The sequence below is a fragment of the Trematomus bernacchii genome, unplaced genomic scaffold (assembly GCF_902827165.1).
Source record: "Trematomus bernacchii unplaced genomic scaffold, fTreBer1.1, whole genome shotgun sequence".
Classification (NCBI taxonomy): Eukaryota; Metazoa; Chordata; class Actinopteri; order Perciformes; family Nototheniidae; genus Trematomus; species Trematomus bernacchii.
In genome coordinates this window covers 1,350,374-1,372,860 of record NW_022987735.1, presented here as the reverse complement: position 1 = coordinate 1,372,860, position 22,487 = coordinate 1,350,374, and the positions used below count along the sequence as shown (strand labels likewise).

Here is a 22,487-nt window from a genome sequence, read left to right as displayed (position 1 = left end):
TACTATAACCCTTTATGAACACACAAAAATACATTTATACAGTTTTGTACATTTAACGTTTTTAGACTGTAAGTGTAAATATGCACATTGACATTGCATTGTATCTCGTTGCACTGTCATCGCTACTACCTCTGCTTTTACCACTCTTATTTATTTATTTATTTGTGTCTATTTTTTACTGCAGTGAGAGTTGCCAAATACATTTTGTTGTGCTTTGTTTGATGACAATACAGATATATTCTATTCTATTCTTGCTGGCTGTAGCTGCTGCATATTTAGCATACATTACATTAATAGAAGCATACATGGAAATTGAAATACTGTAAGTATTGGCAAGAGAACAAAAAAGTGTCTTACTTTTTTCCCCTAATACCTTAACATCTAAAAAAATGTGGATTTGGTTTTTAAATATCTAAAGTGATACATTATGTTTAGAACAAATAATGATATAAATATAAAAATGATATGCATTGTACATAAATATAAAACAATGCATATCTACAGCATGATTGGGTGCTTGAATGACTCACACCGCTATCTATTATCCATTTTCTGTGTCATCCATCATACCAATATGAGCCCACAATGAGGCATGGCAGCTCTAACACAGTTTCCAGCTGTAATGATCATCCTGGATTCGTCTGCCCAGTGCTGTGCAATGTCATGAACTTTAACCATCTCCATTAGGATTAATGTTCATCTGTAAGTAGGAGAAATCCAGGAATAGCAGCATTTCGAGGAACCGTGACCTCTAGAGAGAATTTCATTAGTCCTGGTCTATTGTGGACCCTCAGAAAGGGAGCCATCTGTCACTTCCTGTCACCTAACGCATGCAGACAGGCAGATTGTAGTTTTACTGCCTCAGGGGCCGCAGCGGGCAGGAGACGGGCAAAGCTGCACCCAAAGCCCTTTCGGATCTGACATACTTCTTTTATTTCTTTTTCATTGAATAGTAAATGAGAGTAAAACACGACAAAAGCTTGAATAGTGAGTTTAATTAAAGAAGAGGTGAATATTCTGATGACGCAATATTCTCGCTTATTATTGCTTAATACTGTAGCATTAGTGCTTCTCTAGTTTTCGAATGGAACTGGCAGGGTTGTTATGAACAAAACCAGACTTCACATGTGGTTTGGATAGAACATTTGAACATAAACAGGATATTGTGCAACACGCAAGCAGCTACTTTTGGACAGTGAATCGTATTTGTCCTTTTATACAAATCAAAACCCCTCTGTTGGCATCCACGATCTTACTTCTAAATAAATGTCAATGCTGAGTGTTTCTTGCTAAAATGTCATTCAAAACACCTTACCAGTCACATCTCTTGTTGTTTGGAGAGTACTGTATAATGCATTAAGCAATCACAAGTCGCAGGGCTTTCAAACATATCGCTGTGCAGACTCCATGAATCAAAGCCTGATTCCTGTTCTGAAGACCAAGGCCACACGTCACCAGCCTGACAGTCAACAGATGCAGCATGTTTGTATCTGATTTGAAGACTATAAATCAAAAAGGAGTAAGCCATTTTTGTATACGTTTCAGGTATTTAATCGTAAGTTCTAATTATAATCAGCTCGCTATCCTTAAGGGGACTTTATCAGAACACATAGACGTTCATAAAAACACAACCCTGTGACCTTTCTGGTTTAAAACATCTCTGTAACCTTGTGCTCAGCCTTGAACTTAAAACATTATCACCACTGAAATTAAATTGTATCATTTTTGTAGCATACATGAAAACTTTGGATGCACATTAGTGAATTTTATTTAAAGGTCCCATGTCATGCTTTTCTGGTTATTACCCGTCCCCTTGTGTGTTATGTAGCTTTTTATGCATGTAAACGGTCTGCAGAGTCACAAACCCTCAAAGTACACCCTGTAGCGAGTACAACTCTAACACAGAAAAGACATGTCTATGCTGCCCCAGAACGCCTCGTTGGAGATTTCTCTTTTTCCATTGTTTACTTCTTGGGTATAGTGACGTATTTCGGGTATAGTGACGTAACGTTACGTCCGCGGAGCCGTTACGTTTGGACCAATCCGCTGACTTCCTCACACACACCCACTCGGCGGGACGTTGTGAGGCTCGCTGCTGCGAGGAGCGGGACACTGTGAGCTGGCTCACTGGTGTGGGGTCGGCGAGACAGCGAGACACCGCGGAACTCAGCCTGGGCACACACACAAACTCCCAGCCAGGCTGCGGGTGTGTGTGTGTTTCAGGCTGGGTTTCGCTGTGTCTCGCTGTCTCGCAGACGGCCACTGGGCTCACAGGGAGGGGGGGGGCAGGAGCTCCAACAAGCCGTTTAGGACAGAGAGTGAATACACATACTATACAGAGATGCTGTATGAGAAACCAATGTGAGTTAGTTTGGAAAATTACACAATATAAATGTATTTTAGTAGACCTCAACAATGGAATTATGATCAGTAGAAATGGCCATGACATGGGACCTTTAAAAAAAATGTATGAATGTAGGAAGAAATCTCAAAATTGCATTTCCATTAGAATTTCTCTCGTTGAATAGAGAATGTGGTTGAGTTCATCTGTGAGACTGTTTGTGCTGGCATGCAGAGTGAAATGGTAATAAATAACAAATGTTTGCGAAAGTGCGTGTATGTGTGTGTGTGTTAATGTGTCATAACGCAACACTGGCCAAAACCAAGAAGCATCTATTTTCATCATTATTGGAAACTCGATGAATGTTTTTTAACACTTCAGGAAGGTTTTTTTATAGCATTGAAACAAGTGACCATTATCATTGAGTATTAGAATTAGTCTTACCTCTATAAAAGTCAGGTAACTCCCCATGCGTTGATGCATCTGCAACAGTTAAAAGAAATCATGTCAACATATCAGACCATGACACTGCAAATACACCACTGCTGATGTTTCTACTTGAAGTACTTCCTGTAGGTATTTTTTCTTATTTCTCATGTGATACAACAAGAAAAAGTGATCAGATCATCATGAGACTTTCTTCAGAGAGGAAAGGCCCATAATAGAATTCCTTTTCGCTGCTGAGGGTGTGATGAATGTCCGAAAACCCTGCGTTGATAGATTATCTTTGGCTGAGGGCCACCTCTGTAGAATCCACCACATCCTGCCCTTCACAATAAAATGGGAAACTCAAGGGTTTGGCTTGAATGATTGTGGGTTTAAATACGCACTGATGCTACAAACAAAAGGTCAACCATGTACAATAAGAAAAGGGATAATAGATCATACTAACTTGAACAATATCCCTGTTCAATAATGTATTCTTATTCTGTATGTCCTAGTTTAAACCCCACAATGGTCCAGCTGAGCTAGAGAAAATACATACTCTTTACACTTTAGTTTAAGGATAGTGTGTGCTAGACTTTAGTTTTGCTGTCATAGCATGTCACATTAACCATCAAACCTTATTCTTGTTGGGGCTAAACAGAAATGTCAGGCCAATGTGCTCTCCCCAGGTTAACAACCAGCGTCTGTTGGTTGGCTGCTGTCTGTTTACTGTGTATGTGTGCCAAGGAACAATGTGGTGTTTTTATGTGTTTTCTTACGAATTCATTAAATACTTTTTGCACATTTTCAACAGGGTATTCTAAGCTTTAGTTGTAGTTCTGCCAAAAGCTTTGATGGGCTCCCCATGTAGGGAAAACAAGCCAAATAAATCTCCTCAAAGTCTGTTTGAGAAAGATGTGGTGGGAACCTGAAGAATTCCCAATCCAAGCTTCCCCTTCTTTCAGTTCATGTGAAATCAAATCTGAAACAAGTGAGTATAGCCCAAGGTATGAGAACACAGAGGGGGTTGTAGCTCATTTTCAGGCCCGCTGTTTTCTGACAACGTTGTTTTGTTTCCAACACGGCTGATTGCACAGCAGCATCACAAAGAAAGGAAATCTGCAAACAGACCCTGAGAGGCACACATCGTACAGCCTGACCCATCAGATGTTCATACTGTAGCTTCTTCCTAAAATGTGTGCTTCTTTGTATAGTTGGCCTAAGCATGTGTATCATATCTTAAGCGTATCTCGATCTGAATAAAATGTTCTTCACTGCCATCCCTGCCAGTCTCAATATATTTTGTTGTTTAAAGCTGGCGGTTAGCACCTTTTCTTTTGATGCATCTTCCATCCTGAGAGTCCACTTTTGATAACTTGCCTATCCACCTGGTTGATTTTGTTAATGCTTGGTAGTTGGAGCCAATAGTCAAAGTTATGGTCTGTTTCTGTAGTTGCTATATGAGTTCATGAGACTCATTGCATTAATAGTTTGTTAGGAGCAAATCCATTTTTAACAAATGGATTTGATAGTGATACCTGAAAGATGAAGGACACGTGAGAATAAGAATCAAGCGAAACTAGTGTTTTTTGATGGCTGCTTTCCAGAAATGTTTGAAAGGGAAAGCAGATTGCTCATACTGCTGAACAAATAACAACATACAATTGGTTATCGGACCTCTTTTCTTACATGTAACAGTTATTGTGGCTCTAAGCTGAGAAATGAAATGGCTCACAGGGTCATACAAACATTCATTAGCTATACAGGGCTGAGTGTAAATATATGTGTTGCTTTCATGGAAAGGCAGTGACTCAGTCTCTCAGTTAATACATTATAAATAAATGTAGCTATTCCCTTTCAGCTGAACGTGTTACTGACCTGCAAAGCAGAGAGGGAGGACCAGGAGATGGAGGAGCAGGGTGAGGTGCAGCATGATGTTGAAGCGAGGACCACCTGGTGGGGTAACAGCTAGAAGCTCAGCTGATGGAACATTAGCAGGACCGCCTGGTTTTCCTTAAGGAGAGGAAGAAATAGAAAGAAGAGAGACGTCAACACATAGAAAAAAACCTTCACAGAAGAACATATTTCTGTGAGTCTGAATGAATGTGAATTTGAATAAATATAAATAGTCGATTTCTTTATATGTAAATATATGACAACATTCTGCAAACAGAGTCTCTTTAACCTTTTGCAATGTAGTGATTATAAACGTGGGTTTAAGACACAATACAAAAGAGCATACTTGTGCTAAATAGAAAGCAGGATTTGGTTATTGGACCTCTTTACTTACAGTACAATAAAGAACTTAAAAATAAAGTAAAAAGTCAGGAATCTGCATGAATGAGCCAGAAACACCAAAAAACATTTAAAAGTCTTTGTATAGCTGCAACTAACTATTATTTTTATTTGTAATGAATCTGTTGAATAAATGAAATCAATAACAGAGTCTATATGTCTAAATTAAAATGATCCCAGAGCTAGTTTCCAATGCCTTAAACTAATCATCTCAAAAATGGTGCTGTTTAATGTCGGCCTTCCTGACATCCGAATCATAGCGAAGGCCAACCAATCCCTGCCTCCCTGTGGATCACTGGCAGACGGTGCCGACGAGTCTTTACTCCGTCTCTGCTTCCTGTCAGCCTCCCAGGCACAAGCTCCTTGATAGGTTGACGCCTGATGATTGACATCTCAATAGTCGCGCCAGAAAAATCCCTGAGCTCTGGTTCAGCAGAGCTGGCACCTCACTGCTTACCCACCGCCCCCCAGACGTTAACACCACACCAGTAAGCACCAGCATGAACCAGCTCTCAGCATCTCGCCCAGTAACACAACATGAAGAGCAACAGCTGTGTGAGTCAGGATAACTGGCGGAGACGAGAGGAAGGAGGATTTCTCCATGGTGGAGGGGAAAATGGGATTTGAAACTAATGCAGTGACTTCATAATATTGGTATTTAAAATCAGATGAGATGAATCATGTGTTTCGAATAGTATATTTGATCAAAAATAGCACAGAGATCCATCATGGAGGCAAAGATGCTAAGACTGAAGAAAAAAAAAAGTCAGCTATTGTGACAGCACTTGGTATTAAGTGGTATCCAACTAACCACATTACTTATTTTAACTGAATTAAACAGAAGAATAGGCGACCATCAGGTCATAGAGAGAAACTTCAGGGAAAATATATTAGTAAACTTATGAAGCAGCTTGCAGACAACACAGTGTGTAAATGTGGAGCATCGTTATCAAGTCTTTTGATATTTAAATGTCTTAAAGAGAAGTAATGCAGGAAAAAAAATTCACACCATGATTTTTCCTAGTGTCAATCAAATCTGCTTTGAATGCCTTTTCTGTGCTTGAAAACCTGTGCAGTCTTTCAGGGAAGACTGCCAAAACTCACAACCAAATATAACACCTTTATATATTCATTTACTGGCATCACAGTTTTGAGCATCGGTTCAATATTGCCCATTCATTCCCGGGTCGTGCTGGACTGGTGTGTGTTGATTAGAGTGTAATTGAACATGAGGCAGACACTCTTAATTCTCTGTGCGCAGACTGAGGTGTCAGCTGGCCGAAACTCAGAGGTGTGACAGCAGAATTGAGATCTCAGCGCTCACCAAAGAAAAAAATGGAGTCTTATTACAGCAACATGGATTATGAGATAGAAGAGAGGCCATTTAATATGCAGGCTTTCCGAGATACAAACAAAACTGCCCTTGTACTGTAAGGCTGAACATCGACACACGGATACGCTTGGATACACACAGAAGAAAGGATTGAGACAAATGGGCCAACACACTGTACAACTAATGTCCAAACTGTACAGCTGCAGAAAAGCAAAACAGAGGAGATGTCCATCTTCACGCTGGCCTGTAACCTAGCAACACCTTTCAAAAGGAGCAGTTTAGTGTGCTGCGGGGGGGGGCTTTTGTGACCACCAATGAAACTATGCAAACACTAATTATAATCTGGAACAAGTCTGCCGTTGAGGAACAAAAACCCTTAAGGGTTCCCTGCTCGTCTGTGACATCTCCAGTCAAACAAAGCCCAACAAATATAAATTCAAGAAAACTTCCTCCATCTTTCTGTCAGTGTGCACTTTACTATGGTGCTACTATATCACTTCTGAAACTCATTAAACATAAATGATCTAATAGATGCACTTAAGAGATTGAAAAAAAAAGGCATGGCGTCTCATTATAGGGTCACAGTACATACTGAAAGAACCATTCCCATCCTTCCCATTAAGAACTGTCACTGAGTTGATATAGTGTAAAAACCATCAGACCAGCCCCGCACAGAAAGGCAGCATGCTCTTATAATCAGTATTAATGGGCCTCCTCCCTCCTGTCCTACCGGGCTGAATGCACGTGATGAGAGCGCGCCCGTCATCACAGTAAATCACACGACCCAGACAGAACAGCCCTCAAACAAGACCATTTCTTCTCACCCATAAATCACTCCCTGGACGCTGCCAGAGCTATTACTGCTTCTGCTTTGATGTTGGTGTGTTTTCTTGTCACGGTCTTTTTTCCCAGCACTCCATGCTTTGCTTTGCTCGTGGAATTTCAATGTCTCCCTTAAACTCCCCTTAGAAATGTCAGGCTCATTGCTAAGAAATTAGAAATCATAATACAAAGACTAGACGTTGCTGGGGGCCAATACTTTTCTGCTTCACTTCGACGGCCAATACTGTCATTTGTGCTTTTGTTGACCCCATACCGCCCTAAGGGCACCTCAGGCTCAAGTGAAAGTGAGTGAAACCCCTCCTTTTCTGTGCTTGCCCTGATGTGTGCTGCATAATCAAGTGGGTAACTTTAGAGAAACGTCTTCTCTGATCACAAGGGGCAGATCTGTGATGTGGGGGAGGAGAGACGGAGAGAGAGAGGAAAGAGGATAGGGTGGAGGAGAGGAGGGAGCGGTCAGAGTGGTAGACTTAAAAAACAAGACGTTTCTCCAACAACCCCACCCCCCCCACCGCCCTACCACCACCACCAATGTCACTCCTTACACACACAATCCCCTCCACCTACGTCACCACCATCAGTTATTAACCACAGATTTACAATAATCCGGCAAGGGGAAGCAAAGAGGGGGTTAACGCTGGATTGATCTTAATCGGTAGGAGAAGAAAAGAGTGCTGAGCAGCATCAGCTACTGCAGCATCCAAGGTATGTCTGCATTTCTAAAAGATCTCCAGTAGTGAAGCTGGGGATGGAGAAAGGGTTGGTAACCGAAATTCTGAGTAAGAACAAAGTATCGTGTAGCCCAAAAAAAGACCTGCATTTTGCTTGAGTGACGGGTGGGTTCTGTCTTCAGTCTCTAACTGGTTGCTATCTGCTCTGCTGCGTCACCCTGACATGACTCAGTTGCACCCACGATGCTCATTTTTAGAAAGAAGGTGACTGCCAAGATGGTGAAGGCTGAGTTACCCACCATTTCATTTCATTTTTATTTGTTCCGTTCATGGTATGCAAATCTTAATGTATAATAATTGTTAACAAAACATGTCTCTGTAAACACACCATTGACCGAAAAGGAGCAGGGAGAAGAAAATAATCTTATGTGACCTGCCCCTTTCTAAAATATATATATATATATAGAAATAGATGGTCTGTCCTTCATATTTCTTTTTCACAGCCAAACTTATTCACAGCCAAACACAACAGTATCTTAGGATAATAATAATAATAAGAGAAACACAAAAAATACTTATTTCCCACTTGACAGTTAACGGGAAGAAACAAAAACAACACCACCAAAACATCACATGTACAAGGAAAAGTGCAATGAGCTCCACAACGGCTCTTTAGACACCTATGGTTGACAAGATCTATATTTGATCAAATCTTTGTGAGGTAAACAAAGGCTGCTGGATATGGCTTCATAATTCAACTTATATTGATCTTTTCATCCAACTCTCAGGAAGATGTATTTATATTTTCACAGTGCCGTAGCTGGGCAGCATATTAGTGCTTATACCGAGCCACAAGATGTAGAATCCAATATTAATACGGTTTCTGATGAGTCCTCATTCTAAAATCACACATTTCGTGATAGAGTAGATACGATTTAGTGTCATCACCGAATGCTACTGGGAAAAACAAGCGAGACAGGGAGAGGAATATTGATCTGATTTAAATGAAGATGAAACATTGAGATATTGGGTGTGACATCATCTGTGAGAGGCAGGAGTGTGTTTGGTTTAAGGGGCATGACTGTTCTATCTCTTTGTAGCTTTATTTATCCTTAGCTTGCTGAGAACATTTCCTGATTCACATTCATTATAAGTATATACAAACATGTCATAAGTACATCAACTACTACTGCTATTTATCTAAAGCAGACAGGAAGTATGATAATTAGATGTTTCCATTAATAATTCAGATACACATATTTAAAACAAGTCTACCAGCCGAAAGAACATCTCTTTCTTACAAGCTGCCAAAATCTGTCTATTTTTAAAGAAAATATCTGCCAAAGTGCCACTAACTATCCTGTACTTTCTCTGCGTACGTCTAGAAAACATTCTGCTCTGTACAAAAAGCCAAAGTGTTCAAAAGTATTACTTTGAAATGTACTTTGACAAGATGTTCTCTTTAATGGAAAGCAAGGAATAGTAGGCACAAACCGCATCGCATGTGAAGAGAGCAGACACCTGATATGACTACATACTGTGAGTGAGTTGAAATCCCAGGATGAAACGCATGCTGTGATCCCTTCAGTTTTTATGTTGAATCAGTGATATTTTACCACAAAGCAGTGGTGATACATTTATGCTTACTTCTAATTTATTCATGACAAAATCATTGATTTTCATTCCAAAATGTGCAACACAGACATCCTGTGTGTCTCCTCAACCTGAGCTCTGAGATATGTTTCCTTCTGTGAGGAAAATCAGACTGGACTGGCTACGGACGAACCGGTTTTATCTCCCAGAAGACCGACAGAATGATTCAATCAACAGACATGGGCTATCCAAGCCTATTACACATCAAATAAAGCAGTAACCCCAAGACACACAAACACACACACACACACACACAAAACTATAGCTGCAGATAACGATGCTCTCTACATGCTTTGTGCTGCACAGGCCCCCTGTTGCTAAGCAGAAACTGGTTCAGCACTTAACAGAATAAATAACTGTATTTTTCAGATTGTAACAGCTTGATATATTCTGCAGTCAGAGTTCACTTTTTTTCTTTTTAGCAATCTAGGACAGCAAATAGCAGAGCCATCCAAAACATTTCTCATATTGGCTGAAACCCAATGCGTCTTATTCTTGAAAAATAAAAAGAGAAACCGTCCAATGATCTGTTATTATTCAGAGAGAGATGTTACGACCCCCTGGACTCTACTCTTTCAGTTGTTTTGTCGTCAGCATGAGCCACACCTGAGAGGCTTGGATAAAAAGCCAAACACCATCCCACACGAACGCTGACTCGCATACATACATTACTGATGACTTCATTTCACATTTGCTTAAGTCTGGTAAGTTATAAAGTATTGTTATCTTGTACATAAATCAGTTTTGTGTCATGTCTCCCATCCTTGTTGCAGCCAATGAGCCGGGCTGTAACATACTGTAGAAGGTAAAGAAAATGGTACAATCACATTAAACATGGACTAATTGTGAATCCCTGTAATGAGAGACCCCTGCGACAAATATTTTGTAGGATTGAAAATGTTTTGTTGTCTTTATTCATTTTCAGGCTGTTGTGCTCTATGCAATGTAATGCTTTGTTTGTCCCATTCCCTGCAAAAAGACCTCATCTCCCTGAGGACAGACAGTATCAGCAGCGCCCGTATGGAGTACAGTATCAGTCGTGATGTAATCCAGCTGCAGATGATCCAGTCATGGCTCGTTCACTGTGTCAGTTCGTCTCAGTCCCCTCCCTCCGTCTTTTCATTCTCTCTGTCTCTCACCCAATAGACGCAGCCGTGCTAATGTAAGCTATTTATCCCGACCCCTGCAGTCAACACAATGCCCCCTCAGGGCACACACAGGCTCAGAGACCTCAGCTGACCTGAATATCAATGACACCAGTCGCTCACTCCATGAAATCTGGAGCTGGACGGCTGTATGCATTACATTAACCCCAAATCAGGTCATGTCTGGGGAGGGGGAACAGCACACACGTGACTTGAATCAAAAAAAATATATCTTGCCTTTGATGTTACAGTGCAGATGTGTTTACTGTAAGGCAATGAGGAAGCTATTCGCTGCAATCACACAGCAGAGATATGCTCTTTGATTCATCTGACCCTTCATAAGCTAATGTATGTTGCCATTAAATGTTCACACAGAACCTAATACAAGTATTTCAAAGAGTGGATAATTCCAAATGATCCTTTACAATACCAAAGATGCTACTCCAAGGAATGCAGAGCAGGACACTTAGATGCTACTGAAAACGGTGTCACAACATACACTTGTTTTTTTAGTTTGTATTTATGTAAATGTAATTAATCGTAAAACATCAATGTGTTGACCTTTCAGTGCAACAGTAATAAACAATGTGATACATTCTATGGAAGGATCAAACTCAAAAGAAACTCCCCAGATAAGAAATACTAAATGGTCTCTGAAGTTTGTCACATCATGTTTGATAAATTGTGCCATATAGGCAAAGGTCAGAGGAGACTTCACTCCATTGAGAAAGAGTGCTCGGCTTAATTACTTAATGCGACATCTGTCCAATAAAGATATTGGCTTCTATAGTACAGCAGTGACATGCTTTCACTGGAGGCCGTACTCTCTGCTGTGAATAACTGTAATTACTAAGTGACAAGAGTTACACTTGATGTCAAAGCTGTACAGATAAGGAAGAAGGGTTCTTATAACGCCATTTGTTCATCCTGTATACTGAGAAAACAATCAATACCTTCCAGTTGCACAAAGAAAGGAATGCATTTACTCTGCATATAGCCACAACAAATGGCAAACAAAAGTTGTTGATCCTTCCAACCAACACTTCCCATGCATCTCCTTATTGGATTAGGGGGTATGAATCCAACATTAGGCTACAGTTTAACTTGACCAACTGAATGTTAAGTGTAATCAGAAAAGAAGCCACAAACAGCCTGCTTAATTGGTCAAGAGGAGGAGGAGGTTACCAATTAGTCAGAAACCACCACCGCTCAAAGCTATGAGAGACACAGTAAGACAATCAGGGCATGGAGAGTAGTGTGACTCAGAGGCTCAGTGCTTACCTTGCTGTGGAGAGCTATCATGCCAGTGGCTATGTGACAAGATGAGCTACTCAGCCCCTCCACCATGCCTACCCTGCCAAGTGTCCTAAATACTCCGCTCCATTGTCTCCCTCAGAAATGAGCAGTGCTGCTGCTGGATGGAAGCACGCTCTCCAAGGTGCAAAGAGGAGGGAGGGACGGTGGGAAAAGAAAAGGCTAATTCCCCGAGTAGGACAGGGAGCCATGCAAATGGGCCGCCTGGAAGAAGCCTCCCTGCAGCGCTCGTTGGAGGGGTCTTCTCCCGTCACCGTGGCCAGGCTGGGGGATTTAATCTTTTAAGCCCTCCCACCGTGTACACACACACACACACACACACAGCAGTGGCCACTCAATCATCAGGGTTCTCCACACAGCTTGTAATGAGTGTGTAAATGAGGTCAATTGTGGCTGGACTTTACACTGGGAAAACACACACACACACAACACACACACACACACACACACACACACACACACACACACACACACACACACACACACACACACACACACACACACACACACACACACACACACACACACACCACACACACACACACACACACACACACACACACATCAACACACACCACACACACACACACACACACACACACACACACACACACACACACACACACACACACACACACACACACACACACACACACACACACACCACACACACACACACACACACACACACACACACACACACACACACACACACACACACACACACACACACACACACACACACACACACAGAAAATACACCAGCATAAAAAAATATCCCTTTTCCACCAGCACCCCAACTCTAACCCCACCCTCCATTAGCCTGGCAGCGGGCCAAACGTATCATCAGCACTGTCATAAACATCAGCTGCTGTCGCACAGAAAGCCATATCTCCTCCTGGAACTGATGCCCATTTCTGAGGAGCTGAAAAAGGCACACAAATGCATGCCTTGCAAAAAAAGGGAGTGCAATTCTGTTGTCCAGCAACAAAGTGATGATAAGGCTGTTACTGTGACATGGATGCTAACTTGAAAGTTGATATCATTCTCCTAATCCAAAACACAATCTGAAGCTAATTTTCCTCCTTTTTATGTAATTCCCTGCTCCTATTCTGTCTGTTATTTCTTAATAAAGAAAGCCATGTAATAGCTCTTATATAAAGTTATACCCTCCATAAAGCAAATAAGACTAGGTCTACATTGACTTTATTTTGTTTATCAACATATAATCATTTTATAGACAACTACGGTAATTAAAATATAAAACAAAGGAGGTAGAGAAAAGCTATTCTTAACAAGACACTGAACCCCATACATCTCCAGTGGAGCTACTCATTGGCTGACAGCAACATGATGATGTAACCGTCCGCTGCACCCAGCTGTTCTGAAGTGAAGTGCTGTTGCTCCTGGTTGCTCCGTCCTAAGGACAGGAGGCAGCCACCCTTCTTGTGAACTGGAGTATGGCAGGGATTTGGTAAAGGGGCCTTAGAGCAGATTTAGGAGATGTACAGACTTGTACAGTATGGTCCACACAACCAGTTAGGTGGAGTTTGAACAAGTCTGTATAAACACATGCAGCAGCATTGTTAACCAAACTATTTGGTATTGTTCCTGTCCGAGCCAGTTTTGACAACATGATCAATTGTTCAAGCTAAAAAATAAATAGATAAAAGGCTTTGTGCTGGGACAACAGAACACATAGCAATGCATTGATTCACATGATTGGATTTCATGGAGTTTAATCATGCAGAGGTCCAGATAATCTATAGCCATCTATCTTACTAAACAATTTATGTCCAGCTGGCTCTCTACGGAAAGAAAATACATCTTAAATGATCTTGATTCACTCGTAAGGACTTAAGTTATGTCATGGAGGGATTTGGATTGACCCAGACAGGAATGAAGAAGCATTAAAGGCAGAAAAATAAGATCCTGTAGCATTATCTAAGGCTGTGAGTAACAGTAACTTTGTGGGTCATTCAACTTACATAAGTGATTACAGAAAATAAAAGGGATTATGGAGAGCAAGTGGTGAGAGCAGCGTGATTTAGTGCTGAAAGCATTGCATTTGTATACTAAAATGAACCCAATAAAATCTGTTACTTACAAATGTCTGCACTTAACCTTCAAGTCATCAAAGCTAATGGAGCCGGTTAAGAGAGCTGCAGCAGATGAAGCTTGAGACCAAAGCCAACCTAATGGCTTCCATTTAGATCGACCAGACAGACACTGAAAAGGAGAAGGATTGTGCAAAGAAGCAAAAAGTACGGCCCAATCCCAAACCACTCCCTCGACCCTACCCCTCCGTGACGGAGTGAACTCCGTTTGTAGCCACACTCGCAGCTCAACGAGGCTCCCTCCTGTCAGATGGAGGGAGTAAATACAGCGGCAAGCTTTGGGACGGCCTCCCCTCTCTCCGGCAGAAACAGGAAATGCCGTAACTGTATGTAACAACGGTTTCAAATCAGCATCTCTTAGACAAAAAATGTAAATTAATACTTTTTCTGTAAAGCTCTTTTAGTTTTAAACCTGATGTTTATAAGCGTCTTAGTTTTTGCAACAGTCTGTAAATATACACAACTTTATAATAAAATGCACTTTTTCTAGACTAAACACAGGTATGATCCTAAATTAAAAAAATATGAGGTTATCATGAGGTTGTTAACATCGCAGTTTATCAGTGGATGTTTGCTGGAACTACTTTTTAACAGCGTGTTTCCTGACGGACACACACAGCGTGACTCCGGTCAGGTAGAGACCGGTCTCAAGTCAGCACCGCTGCAGACTCGCTGTTTGAGGGCTTGATAGCCCACTCCCCCTCCACACCGCTCCACACTCGTTGGTTTGGAACAGCACTTAATGTGGCGGACCCTCCGCGCGAACGCGCAAACGGAGGGGTAGTGTGTCGGGGTAGGGTGTAGGGGGCGGTTTGGGATTGGGCCTACAACTCTTTTCTTTTGGATAGCACTCCACTGCTATTCATTAACCATGAGCTGCCTGGCTAATCAAAACAGTGCACATGAGTCAGAAGCATGTGGAGCAGAGTGCAGTGTCTGAGCAGAAGGCTTCAGTGCTCCAGCTTTGTTCTTTCAATAAAATGTTCCCAAGACTTCTGACTCGGCACAATCCAACCGCTGACAGGAATAAAAGAGGATCATTTCCTGCCTTGTGTCTTTGTTACAGAGAAGCAGTACACAGAGAGTGGATACATAGAGTTTGTGCTTGTGTCCCAATACCACTCCTACCACAACAGACAAAAATAGCGAGATAATTGTTGGTGTTTGTTACAGTTGGGAATATATGATCTGGGGCATCAGATGGGCAGGGATTTCTTCATTTTTGGAAAGTCTGCAACTGAGAGCTTATTGGATATCAACTGCAATTTAGATTGGGGAAGTATTTCTGTATTTTGAGACTCATTCAACTTGATGCTACTTTTTATACTAGGACGCCATGAGATGTCGTGGCCAATTTGAGATGGGACAAAGTTACAGTAACTTAACACAGAAAGACAGAAGGCAGTCATTTAAGGAATATAGACTAAATATTATACCTGATTACAGTCTCGTAAAAAACACAGATGTGACAAACTCTCTAGTTTTGCTTATTATAATGTATAAAATAAAATAATGCCATACCCCATTCCACCTTATTCCCTATATCTATACGCAATGGTGGATGAAATGAATGATACAAGACAACAGCACATTGTTTTAAAGTGCACAGAAAGCATAAACGATAACATTTCAATATCACGCTTGATGCGCATGAGTTTTCCATTGCCAACTTGGCTTTCTATTCATCAGATTAAACTGTCTGTAATTTGAGATCATAAGCAGTGAAATTAAAAATCATTCACCTTTTACCAATTATCCATTAGGAGATTCGATCAGCAAATGAAGATCAGTAGCTGATAAAGCATCTTACTGTGAAGAAAGTAAATCACTATAATTACTGAAACTATAATATGTAAGGTTATTTGAATTATATTTGCAGGGCACGTGAGCATCATCTGTGGTTTGTCTTTTAGTCGTCACAAAGCTGCCATGCCCTGGTTTCTGCGCCCTCTGATCACATTTGATGTGGTATTACATGTCAGCAGTATAATGACACTGAATGCATGAAAGGAAGAACATACATATATATTCAATGACACTCTTCATAGCTCTTATGAGCTTTTCTTTGACTCAAACTGAATTTCTATAGAGAATTGAGGTTTCTTTTTATGTCAATACATTGGCCTTCATTGTAAGTTTTACCCTCAAACATGCAGTTGTTGAACATATTTGACTTTTATTCTCACAAAAACCCTCGTGTTTCTTTAGGTTCATGTAGATGTTTGGGTGTCAGAGTATGTAGCTCAATATGTAGTGAACTGTCACCACAAGTTAAGAGCAGGTCAGTGAATTAGGCCTTGTTCACGCGCCACACTCGAATAAATTAACTTCCATACGGCTAATAGGGCTTTACTGCTGCTGTTCTGTTTATGGTTGATTGATAATAGGACTCGCACGAATACAGTCTTTTACAGGCTTGAGTTTAAGCCAAAGCAAATTGGCGCTGATTGCCCAGATCTGATCCTTACTTTGTCTAAGCCTTTTATTGTTGCTCAATGAGTTAGTCCTAGAGAATAGAAGCAGACAAGCTGGCCAACCTGTGACTTAGGAGAAGAGCCTCAATTTGGTCCAACCTGTCCAAAGAGCTTTTGTGTGCATGTTAATATGAGTAGCGCTGAGAGGTTTGGGTGAATGAAGCTACCTAGAAAGGCATTCAGCTCTCATGGCAAAGCTTTTTTTACAAGTCAGCTGGGGAATGAGGTCAGGAGTGGAGCACAATTGGATCACTTTGATTACTTGATAGGGGAGAGAAAACAAAAACAATATATTTAAAAGGTGTGTTTTTTGGCATTTCTATCATTCAAAAAACCCAGAAGTGTTCACATTTTTGCACAAAATTCAATTTTCATGTTAAAACCCATTACCTATAGTAAGAAGGTATAAAGAAAATGGGTTTCTATGGCCTTTAATTAGCAGCCACATTTGGCAAATTCAAGCCAAAGTCTTTTCACCTTGGGTTAATATGCAGTTTGCTCATGTGGCTGAAAAGGATCCATCTATAACCATAACCTACTGATAATAATACCTTATGCACATGCAGGGTTGGCTTTTATAGTATGTTTAGAGGCACCGAGGCTGATTTCTGAGTGTAAGGGGGAGCATGTCATTCGGCGGCTGATGGCATAAGCCCAATGACATCAAATTATGCAAATAAAGTAATTACAGAAAGGTCATAGAGACTCTCATCGTATGGTGTGAAGCAGCTTCTGAACTGGAAAAAAAACCATGGCCACGAGCGACATCTCCAACACTGTTCAAGTACTAAACACAACATACATGGATGAGCAATGCACATATAGGGCATAACATTATAGCAGCATACATGACGATTAAGCTAGACCGTTATTTGCATTAATAGGCTACACTGGGCATATAGGACAAATAACTCACTACTTATGTTAGTCGTACAGTAGTCATATGCAAAAAAGACGGAAAACAAGCAATGAATATTTAACTAATTCCCTTGTTGGCTCAAACATGTGCAAGTTATGCCTCAATTAGGAAACATGTAAACATGACTTGCATGATGCACAGAACAGAAAATACAACACACATACTGGGAAACCCACCTATCATTTCCTTTTAACAACCTATACTGTAAACAGACATATGCACAGTGACCAGGCATGCACACACACATAGAGCAAGCATACAATGCTTCAATAGGTTTCTCCTCTCAGTTCTGCAGTGCTGAGGCAGGATGTTTCATTCTTAGAGGCAGATAATGAGCTCTTCCCTCTGCAGAGGACAAAATGACAGAGCCAGCAGAGTTGGGTTGTGCTGCAGAACACACATGGCATACACATAGACACACACAGTTTACAATACCCCAAAAAGAGCTAGCAAACTTCTCCACCCTGCTCTGGCTCCTTCACACAGCACACACACACAAACCAAACAGCGAGCCCACCACACTACCCACCTCTGTCCCCGAGCACACACCCTGAGGTGCAGCTTGCACCCCGATACGCCTGCTGCAGCCGCAGTCCTGCTAGCGTTGGGTTTGGCAGCCGTGGAGCCAGCTGTATATCTCTGCTACAGTTCACCTCAAGATAAACTACAAGTCTGCTAGTGCTGGTTAGCAACTGCTACTCATGGCATCCTGCCCCCTTCTATCAGAGCCACTCAGCGGCACAGGAGCCCTCTCCATCACTTACACACAAATGCACACTCACATAAACATTTAGCTGTCAAATCATAGGGCTCCCCAGCTGTGACCTCACAACTCAATGGAGGGGGAGGAAAGAGGAAAGAGGAAAGTGATGAGAGAGAGAGAGAGAAAGAAAAAAGGGGAGGGGGCTGGGGTTGCATGTGCGAGTGGTTACAGGGTATATGGCCAGAAAGCATGGCAGCCACGGTGAGGAGGAAAACAAATGACAGCAGGGACAGAGAAGGAAGAAGAAAACGGTATGCACCATGGGGAGATGTTGCTGCTGTGAGGAGGAGAAAAAGAAAAATACATAATACAAAAAGATGCAGGGGTGAGAACAGACTATAGGAGGGAGGGAAGAAGGCAATTTAATTTAGAATGCTGTTGTCTGCGTCCATCCCCTCAGCTGGAAATACACATTACAGCCGCGCTGCAGGAACAGCAGGAGCCAGCCAAAGAGAAGCAGCTGAGCTATAACAAAACAAAAACAGCTGCAAGGCTCCCTGCTGCCCTGCTGCAATCTTCACCTTCATCCCCATCTTCCTCTCCCTTTCTCCTTTTGTACATCAGCTCTTCCTCCCTCCCATTTCCACTTCCTGTATTCCCACCCTCTTATCCCCCTCTTATGGCCCTGTCTAACATTCATTCTCCTGCTCTTTTTTTCCCACCCTTACACTCCTCTCATCCATAATGGATAGTTTGGAGACATTCGCTTCCTGTAGTGGGCCCTGTGCCCCTGGAGCCCGTCAGGCTGTATTGATTCCTGCACCATGAGGAGTCATCAAGGCATAGATAATAAGGTTTAGAGTCACACAGAATTTTCTGCATCCTTGGGGTGTCAGTCCATCTTCTCTCGTCATCTCTCTGCTTTGTCCAACTTAACATGCATACAAATCCCAATATCCAACCTGGAAGTGTATCTGCAAGTATTTATGGGAGGGGAAGACGTAGGGAAAAGATTGAGCAAGAGAGAGGATAGTGAGTCTTTAGTGAATGTGAGGTTTTTATGCGTGTCATTTTCACCCAGAAGGCAGTGGCCGTGTTACAAAACAAACGGAGAAGAAAAACACACAATTATTTCAGCTAGAAGAATTTGCCTGAGTACCACAGAAATTCTGTCTCCGTTAGCGATCAATGTGTGCCACAGTCTGACGCATGTCGTGTCACCGAGCGCTACATTAAGGCTCACTAAACTAGAGCTCTGCCCTATGCTGTGGGTAGCCTGCCCCTCCCTTGACCCAGGCCTTCATATATAGGTCAACATTGGCATTGAAGTGACTGACATGTCTCAGAGGCACAATGCTGCTCTTTTTAGGACTGGACAGACAATCACTTGTGCCCTGCAGCATTAGCACACAACAATGTCCAGTACAATAGGAATAAACCACAAATATGTTGCTCACTTAAATTGACATGTTCTACTGGGTTAGGAGCCTTTAGAGGAAGGGTCAGTGAGTTCTCCTCAGTACTTCAAGAGGCATTGCATCTTGAGCAACATGGGAGGGTGTCATTAAATAGGGCAATTTTCATGCTCGCTGAACAAAACACATACAATGTAAAGTAGGCGGCTCGATGCAAAGAGACAAGAGGAAATATGTCAAGAAAACAACTTTTCAAGCCGGTTTGATGAGGTGATAATAGGGTAATGGTAAATGATATATATTTCATCTCTTTTTATGCTACAGCTTCTTATAGTTATAATTTATGTATAAGGCTCAGCTATTGATACATTTCTACCATAGTGGCTCGCTCTTTACAACAAAACAGCAATATATTTTGTGATATAGTACATTTTCTGTGCACAACAAATGAAAAAGCATTTATGGATTTTATAACAAGATAGTATTAGCTTTGGCCAGTACATGCAAACACACATTTTTTGGATAAACAAATACCACAGCAAGGTATAATGATATAACACTTTATCCATTAGCCTATTTATATATCCTAATCCTAGTCAATTGATTTCTTAGTCCATTGAATGTCAGAAAAAGTGCCTTTTTTTTTACTATCTACAAATCACTAGGATACAAAGTGATATTTCATAGGAGGTTTTGTTATCCAGAAAATATTCCCATTTTGAAATTTGAAATCGGTACATGTTTGCTAAACTGCTATCAAAGAGGGACAGGATCTATTGTCTCTTCAGCTGACTTGCACTCACAATGCAGCGCGCACATACAACTAATACACACCCACGCCCTTATTCCCTCACCCATTAGTTGCTGGACTTCTCTGAAAAAGCCCCACAAAAAACACATAAATCAAGCAGTGGAGTGTTTGGTTTGACTTTGTGTCAAACCTCTGTGGAGGAAAGTAAAGATTACAGCCAATCCACACTTACAATAGCTCTGTGTCTGCTAATAGTCCCCACTTAAAAACTCCTCTGCTGAAATCTTCTCATCTGCAGTTAGTTCAAACAATCTTCTGAGCAGACGTAGATAACGAAGACAGAATAGCCAAGAGTTTAGATGTACACCGGCACTTTTATATGATTAAGCTAAGGGCTTCAATGTACAGCAATAATGAACAGACAGCCTTGTGTTCAGTGTACACTTCCATTAGCTATTGTAAGAGGGAAAGAGATCATGTTGTGTTTATATTGTGCATGTTTGCATTTGAGGGCTTTGCAAAGAGAGAGAGAGGGAGAGTGTAAAATCTCAAGGACAGTGGGAGACATAAACGTGGGACCTGGGCTCTTTGCTGTCTGTGACCTTATTTGCTAATGAAGTGTCAGACCTATTTTTCCACTCCAGAGAAAGAATCTCATATATTAGGGGTGAGATTGCCAGAAGGCGATGGGAACACACATTTTGCTACTGCTGGCTGGCTCCTCTGGGTCCCCTTCTTTGCGCGTGTGTGAGCATGTGTGTATAAGAATACAAGTCAGCAGTGTCATTATGCTACTGTATAGGCCGCTCTTGCTCATGAATACGGCATAAAGCTGTGAATACAGATGGAACAACACAGTATAAGGATGCTAAAATGTCACTTTTGCTGCCAGGGGTGTTGGCTCCAGTCATCTGTTTCACACAGCACAGCTCAATCTGAATCCTTACACAAATCGAGTTAAAGAATAAATCAATATTGTGATAGAGGATTACTAATGGCAAGGGACCGTTATTTTAATATTGAGACATTTTGAATGTTGACATTTCCAGGTATTAAGGCAGCGTTCTACATGTTTTGCATATATTTGAGCCCTGTCAATGCATAATAATTACATATAAATCTATGCATATATGTGACACTACAAACTAATCCTGATCCCTTTCATTCTAATGAAACAGAATGGAAGTGAACACCAGGCTGCCTTTTCATTATTGCTGAACATCAAAGCATTAACCTAATCATAGAACAGTGTCCATTTCCAGATAACTGCCCACTCTTTCCTTTACCTTTTCATAAGCAACATCTCATCTCTGGGCTATTCTGTCTTCATTATCCACGTCTGCTCAGAAGACTGTTTGAACAAACTGCAGGTCAAAAGATTTCGGCGGAGGAGTTTTTAAGTGGGGACTATTAGCAGACACAGAGCTGTATGTGTGGATTGGCTGTAATCTTTACCTTCCTCCACAGAGGTTTGACACAAAGTCAAATCAAACAATCCTCTGTTCCACACACTTTTCTTCAGCTCTCTCAGAAATCCAGCAACTAAAGGGTGAGTGTGTGGGTGTGTAGTGTGTGAGCGCTGCACTGTAAGTGCAAGTCAGCTGAAGAGACAAGTGTTTCCCCGCATCAACACTTTGGTGGACTTTTCACCAGCTGCCAATATTGATTGTAAAAATGTACCTTCCAAGCAGATGGGAATAATATGAGAAGTGAGTCAGTCAGTGATGGTCACAGGCCAAACAAGATGCTTTTCACTGCAAGAGATACAGCAAAGTATTTGTGGAGGTGGGCGAGCCACCAGATAATCATTTACATTTATAAATCAATTCGCTCGTGTGTTAGAATACACAGATCCTGAGAAATGGAATCCATCAGGAGATAAATCGATGTTCGTCAGTGAAGCTCAGGTAAATCTGAGTCAGAGCGGCTGGATCAATAGCACAATATCGATTAGTTAATACCGGGCTGATACCCCGGTATCATGGCACCACATAATTAGCAGGATTACAGAGAAAGCCTCCTTTCTCTCATTGCTTATGTTTTCCATTGTTTCCCACAAAGAAAGGATAAGTCTGGGTTTATTCTAGACT

The 22,487-nt window shown here is 41.4% G+C and overlaps 1 protein-coding gene across 4 annotated transcripts in view; it reads right to left on the bottom strand.

The window, feature by feature from the left end:
• The window catches only part of LOC117494957 (contactin-1a-like), a 65,142-nt gene that overhangs the window by 30,779 nt on the left and 11,876 nt on the right, over positions 1-22,487 (bottom strand). For 2 of the 4 annotated variants that reach the window (XM_034145983.1, XM_034145986.1), the window contains exons 1-3: positions 14,126-14,312; positions 4,646-4,780; positions 2,786-2,824 (exon numbers count right to left, since the gene is read on the bottom strand). In XM_034145983.1, coding sequence (XP_034001874.1) covers positions 2,786-2,824; positions 4,646-4,700 — 94 coding nt within the window. In that variant the 5' untranslated portion in view covers positions 4,701-4,780; positions 14,126-14,312. Of the gene's footprint in view, positions 1-2,785; positions 2,825-4,645; positions 4,781-11,985; positions 12,208-14,125; positions 14,313-22,487 lie in introns of those variants that run through there. The other 2 variants (XM_034145985.1, XM_034145984.1) reach the window with 2 other exon arrangements.